The sequence below is a fragment of the Canis lupus genome, chromosome 16 (genome assembly GCF_011100685.1).
Source record: "Canis lupus familiaris isolate Mischka breed German Shepherd chromosome 16, alternate assembly UU_Cfam_GSD_1.0, whole genome shotgun sequence".
NCBI classification, from domain to species: Eukaryota; Metazoa; Chordata; class Mammalia; order Carnivora; family Canidae; genus Canis; species Canis lupus.
This window is the reverse complement of record NC_049237.1, coordinates 59,270,370-59,287,704: the sequence shown is the minus strand read 5'-3', so window position 1 is coordinate 59,287,704 and position 17,335 is coordinate 59,270,370. Positions and strand designations below refer to the sequence as shown.

The window sequence follows — 17,335 nt, the reverse complement described above, 5'->3', positions numbered from 1 at the left end:
AATGCATGGAGTTTTCTGGGCATCTGTGAAATGTCCTAAGTATACAGTGAGAGTGAGAGCTCTGACTGGCCAAATGGCCAGTGTGTCTCAGTAGGGGTATGACTCTAATATCACAAGTCCACTCTTGACTCTGCCGCAAAAGGTTATTTCATCACTGGGTCTCACCCATGCTTGTCCGCCTGGCCCTCAGCCAGTGAATGCCCATCAAACTTATGGGGCTGTCCCATCCTCAGCTGGTCCTTCTCAGATTCTCTATCATGGAGGTTCTATTTCAGTGGCCTAGAATAATTTCTACTGCATCACCTCTCCAAGCCATCATACCACCTGGGTTCTACTTTCCAACTGCGCAGTAAGAAAAATATACAGAACAATGCGGGGGATGATAGGCTTACTTCCCTCATTTTTTTACCTTCCATGGAACATAGGCATGCACTCTCTGTTGTTTAACAGGATAACCATCTCATATATCTTGTCTTTTTATAGTTGTCCTCAGTAAGAGGCTAGCCTACTGTCATTCAACATGTCATGGAATGAAGTGGAGCTCTCATTTAATTTTCATAATATTTAATATTTAAATAAATTCTGAACCAACAATTCCCAGGTGTAGTACAGGGGGAAAAAGTTAGATGGGGTGAAAATATAGGTTACAAAAGTCATGTGTAACTTTTAGGTACCGTATCATAGAATAGAATACACTATGGTTTTGGTGAGAAAAAGATGCTATCATGCAAATTTTAATATTCAAACTCTACAAAAGGAGAGAAAACTGAGAAAATTGTGTCTGAGTAAGATAAAGTCTACCAATTTAGAGTCACATACTTCAGTCAATAAAAAGGTATTGCTCTGCAATTCACGGTGGCAGGTGGCATCCTTCCAGTACTGCTCAGTCATGTCTGATTTAAGTCAACTTCTTTAGGGCCTAATCTAGAGATTTACACTAACTCAATTGTCAGGAGGTGACTCAGAGTCAAAAATTACCTTAGATTATTATATATGTGTATGTCTCTTATCTAGGTGCAGATATCTCCAAGATAATCTTTCATTCAGAAGAGAGTAGACACACACACATATACCCATGTACATATATAAGATATGCACATATATTTTCATATATATATGATTGTATTATTTATACATGATTTTATGAGATCACAGATGATATAGTTTGCATAAAATATAGTTAGATTACACACAATTTTCTATTGTTCTATGTAATACATACAATAAAATGAGAGGTGGGCAGGTACAGGTTGAGGTGGCACAGTAGAGTAGAGAAAGTGAAGATTAAGAAAACTTGATTTATATTTCTGGTCCTGATATTGTGTGAGCTTATTCAAGATGATCAACTTATATAGAAAGTGTTTAAGAGATGATATTTGTTTTGTGCGACCATTTTGGACTCGAACATTAAGTATTCAGAATTTATATGCTAAATATTTCTAACATTTAAGTCTTATCTGTCTGAATTCTAAATCAGTTACTTTGTGGACTCTAAACAAATTCATGATATCACATCACACCTTTGCTTAAGGCAAGCACTGCCGATATATGACACTGTAAACTATTCATGACTTTTTATTCTTATTACTGAGGTATCCCACCATGCCCTCTTAGGCCTGTCAAATACTAAAATAAAATATATTCACTCCAAAGTATTATACAGAGAATCACCCTAGGTTCTTTAGTAATGCAGTGTTTTTGGCAAGGGCCACCAACAGACTGGAAATAACATGTGAAGTGAAGCCTGCAGAAGTTCCCATCAGTGACTGACATTGTTTCTGTGCACTGTTCCCTGTTCTCATTTATTCATTACCAGCAACCACAAAACACCACCAAATCATAGAGATTATTATTAGAAGATCAAAAACTCTTCTAGGTTATAAACATTCAAAAGGTAAGGATCCATGTTAGATAATTTTTTGAATAGTCAGGAAATCTCCATGTACCCAGTCATGAGTTGTAATGATTCTCTTATACATTCTGGGGGAAAGGAGATTAATGATACAAAGGTTCAGTCTCTAGGATTTCTGTGGAACGGTACCAGTCATTTTATAATGAAATACGTGGTTCCAAGTGTAAAGGTTGACTTTATGGCTTGAACGTACTCACCTTCACACACTGGCTGCAATCCTGACCACGAGCCATTGAGCAAACATGTACGCTCAGGAGAGCCCCTCAGCTGGTAACCCATTTCACAGGAGAAGCGCAGAAGGCTCTTGGTCTTGAGTTCATCTCCAAGCCGGGACCCATGCGCTGGGGTCCCGGGATCACCACAAAATCCAGGATCATTTCCTACGAAACACAAACACAGATGGCAAAACACAGTGTTGTTAGACTTCTTTATAACAGAGCTCTTATATTTAAAGAGAATGAAAAGTTATTTATTTATTAGGATTTAGTTATTTATTTGAGAGAGAATGCATGAGTATGTGAGTGGGGAGGGGGTGCAGAGGGAGAGAATCCTCAAGCAGACTCCCCACTGAGTGCAGAGCCCCATGTGGAGCCCCATGTGGGGCCCCTGGTGGGGCTCAACCCCAAGACCCACGAGATTACGACCTGAAGGGAAACCAAGAGTCAGCCTCTAGACCAACTAAGCCACTGAGGAATGACATGAAAAGTCATTTAAATATGTTCCAGTCATACCACATTCTGGAAATCTCATGAGAAAGACTCTATCAGAGCACAAAGGTGAAGAAAGTGTTTCTCTACAACTAAACACAAACTAGCTTATCAAAATGTGCCTATGACAAAAGTTGGTGTTCTCTAGAAGAAATAAAACTATGGGAATAATGAAGACGGGATTTGTCCATTGGGTGTGTCAGTATGGATGATAAAAGGGAAACGGGGTCAAAGTGCACTGGGCAATAAACAGTCAAGGGAGAGGTCTGATTCTTCTCAGCTGTGTCCAGAGTTGCTGACTCACTGAGGTTTGTTTATTTAAGAACTATCCGTGAAAGAATGAAGGTTTTTCATTTTTTTCGAAGGGTGTCAATGTAATTGCCAGGTAGAGACAGGAGTGAGGCAGAAGAATCGAGAGGAAGCGCAGACGAGGAATCAAGAAGGAGGGGGACAGACGGAGGGAGGGTAGGCAGGCCCCTGGCCAGGGCGCTGAGGAACTCCCACGTCTCCCACAGCGGGGATGTGAAGTGACTGGGCCTCCAGGGGATTGATGAAGACGAGGGCGACCACGTGGAACCCCGGCCTCCGTGGCAGGACATGGAGTCAGGCCGGGGAAAGGCGGGCGGTGCCACTCCCCACGCCCCAGGGGTCCAGCCAGGGCCCGGTTCCTCACCTGTGCAGTGGGGCAGCGTCCCACTCCAGTGACTGTCCTCTTGACAGACTCTAGTGCTGTTGCCGACAAGGTCCCCGCTCCCTTTGCAGGCGTAGTGAACCACGGCCCCGTACGTAAACAGCTCTCCCGTCAGGACGGCATTGGCAGGAACCCCCGGGTGGCCACACGATATGGCTGAGGGAAAAGGTAGCGTGAACGGGCACATCAGGCCTGTGAATGCTTTAGCTTGGTCGGTCTCCACACGGACACCCCCTGACCCCTGCTGCCGAGAACCCGCTAAAGACACCGGCAGATTATCGCAGCAGCCGACAAATAACAGATACCACTTTCCAGGTGACACCCCCGACCTCGAATATTCATACGGTACCGAGGACAAGAAATTGATCTGTCAGTGAAGTTTGTCTCGGTTTTGTTCTCTCTTGAGGTGTTTCTGTTTAAGACAGAAATTCCCAGCTCGGCTTTCAAAGAGAAAGTCAAAAAAAAAAAAAAAAAAAAAAAAAGAAAGAAAGAAAGAAAGAAAAAAGAAAGAAAGAAAGAAAGAAAGAAAGAAAGAAAGAAAGAACAAACAAAAAAAACAAAGAGAAAGTCACTCTATCTACGTTTCCCCCATCTGTCCTTAACTGAAGTCTAAAAAAGTAGTATACAACAAAAAGTCAGAGATTACACAGACTCATTAAACTATTGTTAAAATGACAATCGTATACTCGCGTGGCTCAAAACTCTCTCATACCTGCTTACTCTTCCAGTTCATGGATCTACGATGACCCTTCCAACAATTTTTCCTTGAACAGGTGGCGGTTTAATATGTTTAAGTAACGATAATAACAATAACGGTCATGATAAATTAATGGTTAATTTTCCTCAAGTAATTATAAAATAATCTCAGCATTCCCATTCGTTTCTTTAGAATTTTGCCAAACCGGGCCTATAATTATTCCTAAATTATCTTTCAAAAAGGACAATTCTGGGATCCAGATTAGTGTAGACTGGTGAAGATTCATCCCTCCTTTTCCGTAATGTCTCCAATTAGAGGTAACAACGGACGAATCTTGGGCTACGTGCAAAGAGCTGACTGCACTCAGGCTACCGACAAATTATTCAAAGGCCACTGATTCAACAGCCTAGGGTGTCCGTTAGATCTCAGGCAACCCCAAAGCGATCTCATCCAGGGAGGTAGGTCTAAAAGGTGGAAAGGCACTGAGCGTCCCCGTGAGCCGCATCAGCCCTTATATCGATCCCGTCTCCCACTGGCATGCGTTCGTTAGTCAGCAAGATTTTATCTACACAGAGTCCTAAAAGGAAGCTAATTAGAGCCAGAGCAGTAAACGGTTGGTCATCGTCAGTTCCAGGTGAAACTCAGAGAGAAAGAGAAAAAAAAACCAACTCAGTGAGACCCTAACAGCCAAACCAGAGGTGAAGCCTGGCTGCCGAGATCAGGGACCAGCCAACGGCTCCCCGAGGACCCGCCTTCGCAGCCGCGGGGTAATTCCAACTGTTAAGGACAACAAGTGGTGGAAGCGGGCCCCTGGGAGAGCGGGAGCCTCTTACGACCTGGCTCCCGGGGGTCTGGAGCTCGCTGGCATCATTGCCAAAGCTAATGGAAGTCTCCCATCGGCCAGGGAAGCCGCGAAGGAAGTGTTTGGGGAGACAAAGAGAGAAAAACTAATTTCTCTGGAAAATCCCCATGTGTGAAGGCCTAGAAAACCAGAAAGCAGATAAAATTTGATGAAGATTCTAATACATCCACAGATGCACTTTGGGGGCGCATGAGGCTGTGCCTTTGTTTTTGAGAGAAGTCACTCTTTCTCCACAGAAATTAATTACATTGTTAGGATTATAATTTGAGACACGTTTCCATCTGGATTGGGAGGAGTTACGAGGGCCCCTGAATCACAGGGAAAAAAAAAAAAATTCTCCGGGACGAATTTATCCTGAAAATGCAACAGAAATGCCATAATTGTTAGGACGTAAGACAGATGATCACTTCTGTTTCAGTAAATTCAATTGAAAGCGTCACCGTCATCTCCCACATTCTTCACGCACACGGAAGGAAAGTGAAGACGGTGACGTGTGGATTTTAAGGACCGTTTTGCTTCTGAGTGACTTTGAGGAGGCCGAGGAGAGTCGCCCCTTTCCCTGGGGGGTCAGGCTGTGGTAACAGGGTGAGGTCTTTGAGCTAAAGGACCGTATCGTTTTGCACGTTAAAAGAAGGCAAGACCGTGGCTATTTGGAGAGACGTGTGTTTTGCTCATCTGCGTGGTCTGCAATACGGATCGTGCTTTGAGGGGCAGCCGTCGTGCCCGAATAGGACCCGACTCTCCAGGCCAGTCTGCCCTCGTGTCATAGAACCATATGGGTCGGGAGGAAGATGCTCTCGAGATACTATCGTTAGTATCCTATGGACTCTGGGGACCAGGGCAGCTCGTGAGGCGTCCCTACTCATGAGGTCCCTTGGGGGATGCCACCCCCGGCCCCAGACGCCCGGCCATCAGAGAGGGTCCCCACAGCGCAGCCTTGGCTGGTACTTCTGAGTCTGAGTGCAGACGCAGCGAAGGGGGGGATGCCGGGCGTGGAGGCCCCGGGCCCCGTGTCTGGGGCGTGCAGGGGACACGTGGCTGCCGGGTTGGGGCAGAAGGTGAGCAGCAGCACCAAGCAGAGGCAGACACGGGGGTGCACACGCGCCCGGCACACGGGGTCCGTTTGTCTCCAACGCAGGCGTGAGAGCAGCCGTGTCCCCTGTCCCCTCCCGACCCCTAACCCGGTCGGAGTTCTGTTTTGTGATTCCTGACTGGCCGGCAAAGCTACCCTATAACTTACACGATTTGTAGGGACTTGCACTCTGCGGTGGTTGCTCTGGTGCTGGTGTTACGGGCTCTGCCCCAAGCGGCCGAAATAGCCCTCACTTACCCAAACACTTGGGCAGAGAGCGATCCCATAGGCCGTTGGCCATGCAGGTTAGGGCGGACGATCCCAGCAAGTAAAACCCCTTCTTGCAATGATACATGACGCTCGTCCCATATTCAAAACTCTCGGGGAAATTCTGTTGCCCGTGACGAATGGCGTTTTCCACAAAGCCTGGATCCGAGCAGTTCACCACTAGGGGAGGGAAAAGAACGTAGCATCGTTTAGACACAGTCACAAACAGGAGGGCCCGCTCCACGTCCCGTCGGAAAGTGCGTGAGATGAGGACGTGGCCGCGGGGCCCCACGAGCCTGTGCTCCCCCGACGCCTTCCACTAACTGCGTCGTGGCCGCGCTGCCAACACCGCCAGGCAGTGCACCTGCCGCTGCACGAGCCTCACGGCCGGACGCCAACTTCCTTCGTTTCCTACTAACCGACCTCCATGCAGCGTCCAAAGACGGTTTTCTTGGTTAGGTTTGTGTGGTGGAAATGTCGGGTGCATTTGGGTATTTTTACTGGGCTGCAGTATTTCCACCCCCCGTGGCACAGCAGAGTCCCCGCCCCCACCCACGTGCACTAATTAAGGCCCCAGGACGGGCCGAAGCCGCGTCTGCTGTCCGCCCCATGCAAATAAAAATGCCAACTGTCCCATCAACACTTGATAGGACAAGGATAGGACAAGGAATGTAGCTGAAGGCAGCCTCTGATGCCGGCCTCCTCGGCAGCACCAGCCCGCAGGGACGCGGCCGCGCTTGGGGTGCTCTGGGGGTGCAGGGGGTGCAGCACGGTGCTTCTGCAGGTGCCAGGAGAGGAAAGAGACCTGATGCACCCGCGCACCGGTGCATGGTGAGCTGCGGGCAAAGCAGCGACTCTCCAGATATTTCTGGCTCACGGGGGGCTGCTCAGCTGGTTCAGCTCGGTGCCCCCCTCCGAGAGCACGACCTCCTCCCTCCTCGGACAGCGGGGAAGGGGTGGGGCGCAGCAGAGGATACGGGATCCCTTCAGTGCTGGAAAATCCTGTTCTGTGCTTTTCAGGGCAACCCTGAGCTTACAGAAGCAAGACACAGACACAAGTTCTTTTGAGCCAACAATAAAAGTGTTTCCGGAGCCCAGGCAGGTCACCGTGAGGCTCGGGGCGCGTCCCACCCATAGTAAAACTACAGCCGAGCCCTGAGCAGCAGCAGGGACCGCCCGCCTGGAGGACGTCACACGACTTGGTGGACGAACCACCTGTGTGACCCGGAAGACAGCTGCACAGGTGCATCCTGCATTCGGAGTGCGAGTCCCCGAGGGTCGCGTGTCCGCGTGTGCCTACGTGCCCTCGGGACTCAGTCTACGGCACAGCATTGGTAGGGGCGGCCCAGGCAGCCAGCCGGGGTGGGGGGACCAGGCCCCAAGCCCCTCTGCCAGGACAGGGCCCCAGAGTGCCCCGTGCAGCCCATGTCAACACCGCAGCCGAGCTCTGGCCTCCTTCCCGTCCTCACGGGGTTGGCCCCACTCGCCTTCCTACCGGCCAGTGGGGTGGGCTGGGAGACAGGAGGCGGACGAGGCCAGGGCCATCTCGGCTTGGGAGCTGGGAAGAAGGATCCAGCCGGGGCGAGGACACAAAGAAGAGGGAGGCCCGGGAGGGAGGGCTGCAGGAGGTGTGAGATCCAGCTGCGCCCGTGTCTGCAGGCTGGGGAGGCGAGGCCGCAGTCGGCCCAAGGAAGAGGAGGAGACTGGGACACCTGAGTCCGTGCCACCTGCTCCAAAATACCAGGCTGTGACCTCCAGGGGCTCCCCTGCCTGGCGTTGGAGACACGAAGGCCCTGGGATCACCAGCAGCCACCCTGGGGTTTCGGGTTGAGTGGAATCACCTGGAGAGGACACTGGCGCGCTGGGTCCCAGGCACGGCCCCATCCCCTCGTGGTCCGGCACCCTTAAGTTAGTACAAATGTGTGACAATGATGAACAGTCCATGAGCCTCAACAGGGAAAACGGAATTGCTCCTTATGTGGGAAGAGTTATGCCGACATGCACCCCAAGTCTGCCCGTTATCTTTTCGCCTTTCCAGTCTTTTTTTTTTAATTTACTTTTTATTGGAGTTCGATTTTCCAACATATAGCATAAGACCCAGTGCCTTTCCGGTCTTGTCCTGTCGCATCAGCCCTGAGCCGCCGGAGCCGGATGCAGCTCCCTGCATTCCTTCCTCGATATTTGGAGGCTCCGCTAGGAGAGCCTGCTACGTTCTCTGCTGGGGCAGCAACAACCTGGTCCAGCAGAGGCCTGGACGGCACCTGCTAGGCACCCGGGGGCGGGCGGGCAGGTGGGTGGGCATGGACGCAGGCATCTCCGTGTGGAGCCTCCTTGGCCCAGGACGCGGCCACCCGTGCCCGCCCACCATTTGCTTCGACGTGGATGGACCTGGAGGGTATTATGCTGAGTGAAGTAAGTCAATCGGAGAAGGACACACATTATATGGTCTCATTCATTTGGGGAATATAAGAAATAGTGAAAGGGAATAAAGGGGAAAGGAAGAAAAATGAGTGGGAAATATCAGGGAGGGAAACAGAACATGAGAGACTCCTAACTCTGGGAAATGAACTAGGGGTGGGGGAAGGGGAGGAGGGTGAGGGGTGGGGGTGACTGGGTGACGGGCACTGAGGGGGGCACTTGATGGGATGAGCACTGGGTGTTATTCTATATGTTGGCAAATTGAACACCAATAAAAATAAATTTATATAAAAAAAGAAAAGCGATTTTTAAATACTTTTTTTAAATGGAGGGTTTTTACAAGTTACAATCCCTTACAGGTAAATTTTAGGTAGCAGTTGACTCGGTGAATTACCCAAACAAGTCAGACCTGAGCTTCAAATGTGTCAGGGACAGTCATTATTTCAGGATGATGTTTAGTTTTAAAGCCGCACAAAAGCGACCACGCCCAAATTATGTAGCAATGGCATGGGGAGCATGGGAGCCTTAGTTCTGAGGGTAGACTGGGCACATGTTCAAAGCTTAATCCAGTTTTCAAAAAGGACCATGTGCTATGTATCACCCTATAGCTCTAGCATCTGCCTCACTCGGGAACATGGAGGTACACCGAGCATTGAACGTATAATTGGTGCACAACATTGGAATGTAAAACTATGACTCTGTTTCTCCATTTTTATTAAGAATTATTTGAACTCACCAAATCGCACACAAACCGGCAACTATATAATCCTTATTCCTTATCATTTTTTTCCCCGACCTTTCACTTCTACAAAAATTCCTCAGTGTAGTTTAGCTCCTAAGATTTAAAGAAAATTGTTCTAATAAAAATTCTGAATGGACTGACAAGCATGGTGGCCACAGGAGCTCCTGACTGTGCTTCACACTAGGGGCTCACTGAGGAATCGAGGCTGGAGGTAAGAGACCCCTTTCTCTCAATGAGCACCGTCCATGCAACACACGGAATGAGTCTGGACTCTCCATTCGGTCTACTGAGGAAGGCAGAAGGATGCTCAGGGTAGCCCTGTTGACCTCTGTCATGTCCTGTGGTTTCAGTGCTCTAGGATCAAAGGAAGGAGGAAAAGAAGGAGAAAGGACAGAGGCCTCGGGGGGAAGACCTGTCTCCTATTTTCTTGATTTTTTTTCTGAAAAATCTGTGTTTCTATATCTCTTTGGTCTTTACTCCTGCTTCTCCCATTTTCTTTTATAGCTCATAAAAACCTACCACGAGCAAGAAAATAAGAAAATGATGCTTCATAAGCTAAGAATATCCGATTTAAATTCGGTGATGCTGGGAAAAAAGAATAAGAAGCAGTTCACTACATTTTTTTTAAACATTCTCATAATTGGTTAGAGTTCCATGTAGCATGTTTTTAAATTATTTTCAACAGGGGCGCCTGGGTGGCTCAGTAGGTTGAGCGTCCGACTCTTGGATTCAGCTCAGGTCTTGATCTCAAGGTCCTGGGATGCAGCTCTGTGTTGGGCTCCACACTCCACGTGGAGTCTGCTTGGGGATTCCCTCTCTCCCTCTCTGTCCCTCCCTCTTTCTCTCTTTCATTCAAATAAATGAATGAATGAATGAATGAATGAATGAATAAATAAATAAATAAATAAATAAATAAATAAATAAATTTAGAAAAATAAAATGTTTTCAACAGACAGAATTACACAATATTTAGAGAACAACGATAACTATGCGGTATTCAGAGTGTTGCATAGAATGAACACTTTTGGACGTGTTTACTAGCTGGTTGAATCAAAATTTTTAAAATGGGATTACTGATGGAAAAAAAAAGCAAAAAAGAACAATAGCAATTTATGACTGTTTTTCAAATATATGAAAGTTACATTATCAATACCTGATAAAGATGAAGTAAGCTTTAGCTTCAATTCAGATATGCAGGTTTGATAAAAGATAAACACTAATTAATTATAGTGGATTGTAATTGATTGCAGGACTTTCCTGAGCAAACAATAAATTTTGGAGGCTTTAGACGTGGTGGGGAGGACTGCGGACTGTGTGCCAGGCACTTTGTGAAGAATTTCACAAGCATTGGATGGTCTAGAGCTCCATGAACATGTGAGGAGGGTTCGCTTCCTTGGGTGTGCACGTAAGGAAGCTGACGTGAAGGAGCTCTGACCATAGACCCCGCATTGGGTTACACACGACGAGTGAGTGGAGAGACCGGGCATACAGCGTGGCACCCGCCCCGAGCAACACTGTGCCACACGCTGAGAAACCCGAAGGGTAGACCTCGACTCCCTTCTGCCCCCTGGGAAATACTCTTCAAGTAGGGATCTAAGGGCAGCTTCTGGGAGCCGCCCGCCCCAACTCTTCCCTGCTCTTGGCAAGAGCCTGCTATTCAATTCTGGGCTCCCCCCAGCGTTCAGTAGCTACTCCTGGATGCCCTTTATCCATAGACACACCTAAGACTTGTGTTCAGTAAAGCCACAAACACATAATTGGTTCTTACATTTCCCTTACTTTGAAAACTGTACCATTTAAAATTTTGGATAATATGAGACAATATGATATGATACAATAATATCATAATATGTATGACTTTTGTAGACATATAAGTGCCACCATATGCATAGTGGTCCTTTAGGAATTTTTTTATTGTTTCCTCTTTTTTTTTTATTCCTCTCTAACCATAACAGAAACATCAGTAACCCCATTATTTTCTTAATTTTATCATAGTGTATGTAATCACATTGGAACATATATTTTATGTCTCTTGAATTTAAACACCCAATCTTACAAAACTACGGGTAAGAAAGGAAAAAAGTCTAAAGCTTGTATGTAATACAGAAATCATTACACTAAGAAAGGAAACATGAACTGAATTATCCTAAAATTTGTCAGACTTGGTTTTCTCACTGGACTGATGGAGCCTTTGAGCTTAATGACACGTTTTGGAACTTAGGAAATGAAGAGGGATGCCTGGGGGGCTCAGTGGTTGAGCGTCTGCCTTTGGCTCAGGGTATGACCCCGGGGTCCTGGGATCGAGTCCCAATTGGGCTCCCTGCGAGGAGCTTGCTTCTCCCTCTGCCTGGGTCTCTGCCTCCCTCTCTGTGTCTCTCATGAATAAATGAATAAAATCTTTTTAAAAAAGGAAATGAAGAGTCAGAGGAAGCTTTTATACAGAATCATGGGGCTCTAGGACGCTGTGCATAATCTGGTTCTTTAAATAGATGTGAGACACTTGTTTCCCTTCCTTCTCATGAAATCTGCAAGCACATCATCTATTATATATTTCTTCTAGAAAGATGTAACTACTAACAGAAAACATACCTTCTTTAACTTTCTAACCATGTTTGCAAAGACAGTGTTAGCAGGCTGTATAGCTAGTGTCCCGGGTGGGAGCTTTCTGATTGATCACAGATGCCGCAGGCTCGGCAGAGCTTCTTCCTGTTAAGGGCAGAGTCTGAGAATAGCGAGGTGGCCCAGGGTGGAGACAGACTGTAAAAGCCTCTCTGTAATCTGGCCTCCCTTCAGATTTATTGGGCGTTCAGTTCCAAAATTCCAGGTGGAGCTTCTCTTTCGCATCATGAATGAACTACATGTTGCAGGACTACCCCAAATCCCACGATTCATTGACCTACCTGAATCAGACATTTGACAATCAGATATTATCAAGAACTTGAGAGAAGAAATCAAGCACAAGAGCACGCCTGCATGAGATACGACATCCTAAAACTCACGTGGAATTATTCAAGGAACACGTAAGATAGGAATCGGGTTGTATTGCAGTAGACAGTAGGAATCCTAGCAATTTTGTTTAAAAAGTAGCTATAATTTTGTTACCTTCAACTTTCTGAGTTTTATGCCATTTTTTTTTCCTAAGGCTTCACCACCTTTATGAGCCTGTCCTTTTTGAGATCATGCTTCTCCTGGTTTTATAATAAACATGCAAATCCTGTGCCCTAGATCATATCTCTTAGATCATAAATGAAGAAAACAAAGCAATAGGGAGAAGAAGCAGGGAGCAAAGACACCTTGGAGACGTTCTTCTCACTCAATCCCACCAGGACTGCCTCTGCCAACCATCTCCCCCTTCATCACATGTACTGGTAGCAACAGACTTGACAATGGAGCAAGGTAGATTTAAAGGTTCTACCCTGTAAAAGGCAGGGCCCAGAGAGTGAGAGGACAAGCCACGGAGTGGGAGAAAACATTAGCAAAGGAGGTACCTACCAGAGGGTTGTTAATCCCAAATATAGAAAAACTCTTAAAACTCTACAGAAAGAAAGCAAGCAACCTAAACACAGACTGGACCGCAGACCTGAACAGACACCTCAGCAGGGGGGATACACAGCTGGCAAGTGAGCACATGGAAGTGCCCCACGTCCCATGTCATCAGGGAAATGCAAATTGAGAGAACGAGGAGAGGCACTGCACACCCACGACAACGGCCCAAATCCAGGACACTGACAACACCCAGCACTGGCAAGGATGCAGGGCAAGAGGGACTCTCACCCATCGCTGGTGGGAGTGCAAAATGGCGCAGCTACCTTGGAAGACGGTTGGTGATTTCTCACAAAATTAGACACGCTCTTTCCACACAGTCCAGCACTCATGCTCCTTGGTATTTACCCAAAGGAGCTGGAAACTCACATCCACACAAAAACCTCTATTTACCAAAACTTGAAGCAACGGAGATGCCCTTCAGCATGTGATGGATAAATAATGGGTGGCCCATCCAGACCGTGGAGTGTCTTTCAGCACAAGAAATAGATGAGCTACCGAGCCATCAGGATACGTGGAGCCTCCAGGGCATATTGCTAAGTGAAAGAAGCCAGTCTTAAAAGGCTCCATCCAGGATAATTTCAAGTATATGACCTTCTAGAAAAGGCATAACTATAGAGACAGTAAAAAAGATCAGTAGTTGCCAGGGGCTGGTTGGGGATAGAGAAATAGACAGGCGGAGTACCGGGGATTTTTAGGGTAGTGAGGCGATTTTGCATGATACTCTCAGGGTTCATACATGTCATTACGAAAACTGGTCCAAACCCATAGAATGAACCACACCAAGAGTGACCCTGATGTACACTTTGGGCCCGGAGTGATGAAGATGTGTCCATGTGGGTTCACCAGCTGTAGCAAATGCGCCGTCGGTGGGGATGCTGACAGTGGGGGAGGCTGTGCCTGTGTGCGGGGAGGGGGTACGTGGGAAATCTGTTTCTTCTGCTCAATTCTTCTACAAACCTAAAACATTGCTTTTCTATGCTCTGAAAAACGAAGTCTGCTAAAATATTAAGTAGATTCATATTTTTTGAGAAATGGGAAAAACGTAAGAAAAGGAAAAATTACTACTGAAGAGGTTGAGTCTCTCTCCTTTTTTTTTTTTCGTGCATTTCTTTAAAAATTGCCATATAGGTCTAAGCTTTTAGCCTGCATTTTCCCAGCACTGTGCGGTGCCAGAGGCGTCTAAAGGACCTAGCGCAGCACCTAAACCCTGAAAACCATTAGTAAGAGATAGCACTTAATGTCTGCTCCTTTTCCTTGGTATAAATTAGAGGAACATGGGATATAGGTCCCAAAAATGGTTTGTTAATGAAAAGCCCACGATTTTGAGTTCATTCCGTCTCTCGTCCAACAAGAATGTGTTCTGCGTCAGGTGGACAACGTCTCCGCGGCTGTGGGGGACAATCTCCCTACCTCGTTAGCTCCCCCACCCCTTCCTCTTCACCGTCTCTCCTTAAAGGCAGGGATTACTTTACTGATCTCTGTACTGGGTGCAGCATTCGGAATGCAGCATGTGCTTAATAACTGTGACACTGGGTAGAGCGGGAGGGTGTTGGGGAGCAACCTGGGGTGCTCTGGTGTACCTAAGCCATCAGCGCACACTTCCGCTGTACCCCCCACCCCCGTGCAGATGAATCAGATCCAAATTTATGGGCATTCATTTTTAATCGTGGTTTCAGCTGTGCTGTGTTTTTCCTGTCATACGGGTGGAGAAAACAGTTTGATCTTTATCTAGATCGCTGCAGCCCCACGAACACGTAGCAGACGCTCATAGCTGTGTCTTTCCGCAGCCGCTCAAGGGGTGTGTCCTCACCCCTTCCTGCAGATAAGCGTGCCTCATGGTTTCCTGTGACAGCTGAGGGTCATCCTTCCAGCTAAGTTTAGCGCAGCGTCCCATAACCATTTAGGGCATCCCAAAATATCCTGATATTCAGTGCTGAGAGGTGAGACGCAGAAGCCAGCTTTCTGGGCAGGTACACGCATTCAAAGATGTGCCCTAACTCTGCTTCCCTTCACCCTGGTCCGTGGCTCATACAATAACAACATTAAAAGGGAAACTTGTTAGTTTTGGTGCTGAGCAGACCGCCACGCTGCCAGGAGGCCAGCTGGGCTCTTCTGCAAGAAACTCAGTGAGCAAGTGCATCCCGCACCCGACGCCTGACCACGCCACAGCCAGAAGCCTGCTTTCTGGGGAGGGTGAGAACAAGGGGACCGACAAGACCAACAAGACCTTCTCTTGCTGACAAGACTTCCTCTACACTGAAATAGGGTGAATCTAATACTAGTGTTTAGAGGGGAAGTGGAATTAGAAGACCTCGCACTCCCATAGAGACTTGTACCAGAACTCCACAGTTGTTAGCCCGAGTTCACATAACTTTCAAAAATTGTTATTGTCTCATTTGGATGTAGCCTCCTTGGGGGCCTCCTGGGAAGGTGGGTGATGTCGGCGGGAAGCGGGAAGAAAGCTCATTACCATATCTGCCATAAAAACCCCTTCACCTTTACACTGTAAAGTACGATTCACCTTCAGTGAATAAGGTGTTTTAATGGAAACCAATTGAAGCAGAACCTTAAATATCATGAGCTCTAACATCTAGAAATACAAAAGTTCCAAAACAGCATTTTCTTGAAAATGCAGGCGAAAAGCTTAGATCTATATGGCAATTTTTAAAGAAATGCATGGAAAAAACAACAACACCAAGGAGAGAGATTCAAAAGCAATGAAAACTTCTTAAATGCAGCTGTAGGTCTAGAAGCTCCAAGTCCAAAGATGTTGTGTGGATCGGGGAGTGGATAGAGACAGAGAGATGGGAGAGAAGCCGACCTACCTGGAGTCCTGGACTGTTGTGTTTGAACACCTGGCTAGTACTCAACAAAAGCCACGGAGGGAGTTGTGCTTTATTCTCACAATTATCTCCCCCTCATCCCGAGGAGGGAAAGCGTTTGCAGTGTCCTGTGCCTTGGGATGAAGCACCACGCCCACGGGTACCTTGGGGTGTTAATCGGCCCGCCGCCCCGACCACTGGGGCCCATGCCCAGGGCCTCTCCTACCTCTGCAGGTGGGCAGGGCGCTGCTCCACTGGCCGTTGCTCCGACACTGGGCTCGGGAGGCACCCTGCAGCAGGTACCCCGTGTTGCAGGTGAAGTTCACGACGTCATTCAGATTGAACTCACTGCCGTTGGTGAATCCGTGGGCGGGGTTCCCAGGGTGGCCACACGTGATGGCTGCGGGGGAAGACAGGCCCTCGTCAGCGTCAGAAAATACCCGGGCGTCACCCTCCCTTGGGATTCTCATCAATAGACATATGAGCCTGTCAGACGTGCGGGTGGAGAGACTCGAGGCTGTCAGATACGTCACAAGTCGCACGTGTATTTGGAAGAAGGGGAGAAAGAACCGTGAGGTGATCCACCAGTTTTAACTATCATTGTGGAAAATGGCCAACACTGGCAAATGCACTTTCTTCAGAATAAGAATTATTCTTACATCACAACAGAACACCAAATAACTCTATAAAAAAAAGCGGTGAGAAACAAGGGGGTGTTAAAATTCTTATATCAATTATGAATTTTGATTATTCTCCCCTTAGAACACACCAGGCAATTTTGTGAAACCCTTGTTTTGAGACATTATAGGGACTTGGCTGATCATTTAAATTGCGTATGCACACATTATCCCAATGTCAATTTAAACATCATGAAATTAGCAAGAACTACGTGTGCCTAAACAGTATTTTCTTTGACAATCCCTATTGTACAATCTTTTGAAATGTAGTGAACTCCCATTAATGTCATGCCCTAAATAACAGCAATACAAATCCCAAAGATATCCTTCGGTGGCCCTTTCCAAAGAAACACATTACAGTCATGAAAGTAGTGTTTTCCTCCTCATTTATCTTGTCAACAGCTCTTTCTTCTAAGCAAAGCTTTCACCCCTGAACTCTGCACGTTTATCACTGCACCAGCCCAGATAATACCTGTCATTATCCCAGAGCTATATCCACATTTCCTTTGTTTAATTCAGGGGAAAATAAAGGATATACGAGTGCAAAGAAGCCAACTGGTTTAAAACAAAATTTTGCGATAGAGTATGAGAGGTCTTCTAGAAATACGGGTCAGTATTTATCTTGGATGGTTTAACACTTGAGGACAATCATTATATATGGTTTTACCTCTTCTGTTAGGGGAAGAACTGCTCACAAAACTCTATTCCAGATGAAACGATGACAAAAATACAAAACAATACCGAGGATCGGGGCATGAGGCTATTCCGGGGACTCTGCAAAGCCAACCCGCAGACTCAGACTCAGCATCTTTCCCCTCCTATAATTAGGTTCTGTTTCCACCTTGTTGAACCTGTGATGGCACCGGGAACATGAGTGCATGACATCACTTGTCCGGGGGCCTGTTTGAGATGAGTTAAGGAG

At 47.1% G+C, this 17,335-nt stretch overlaps 1 protein-coding gene across 1 annotated transcript in view; it reads right to left on the bottom strand.

Annotated features, from left to right (window-relative positions):
* CSMD1 (CUB and Sushi multiple domains 1) overlaps positions 1 to 17,335 on the bottom strand; it is a 1,850,581-nt gene that overhangs the window by 36,596 nt on the left and 1,796,650 nt on the right. The window contains exons 58-61 of the mRNA XM_038560546.1: positions 15,963 to 16,136; positions 6,200 to 6,388; positions 3,293 to 3,466; positions 2,110 to 2,292 (exon numbers count right to left, since the gene is read on the bottom strand). Coding sequence (XP_038416474.1) covers positions 2,110 to 2,292; positions 3,293 to 3,466; positions 6,200 to 6,388; positions 15,963 to 16,136 — 720 coding nt within the window. The remainder of the gene's footprint in view (positions 1 to 2,109; positions 2,293 to 3,292; positions 3,467 to 6,199; positions 6,389 to 15,962; positions 16,137 to 17,335) is intronic.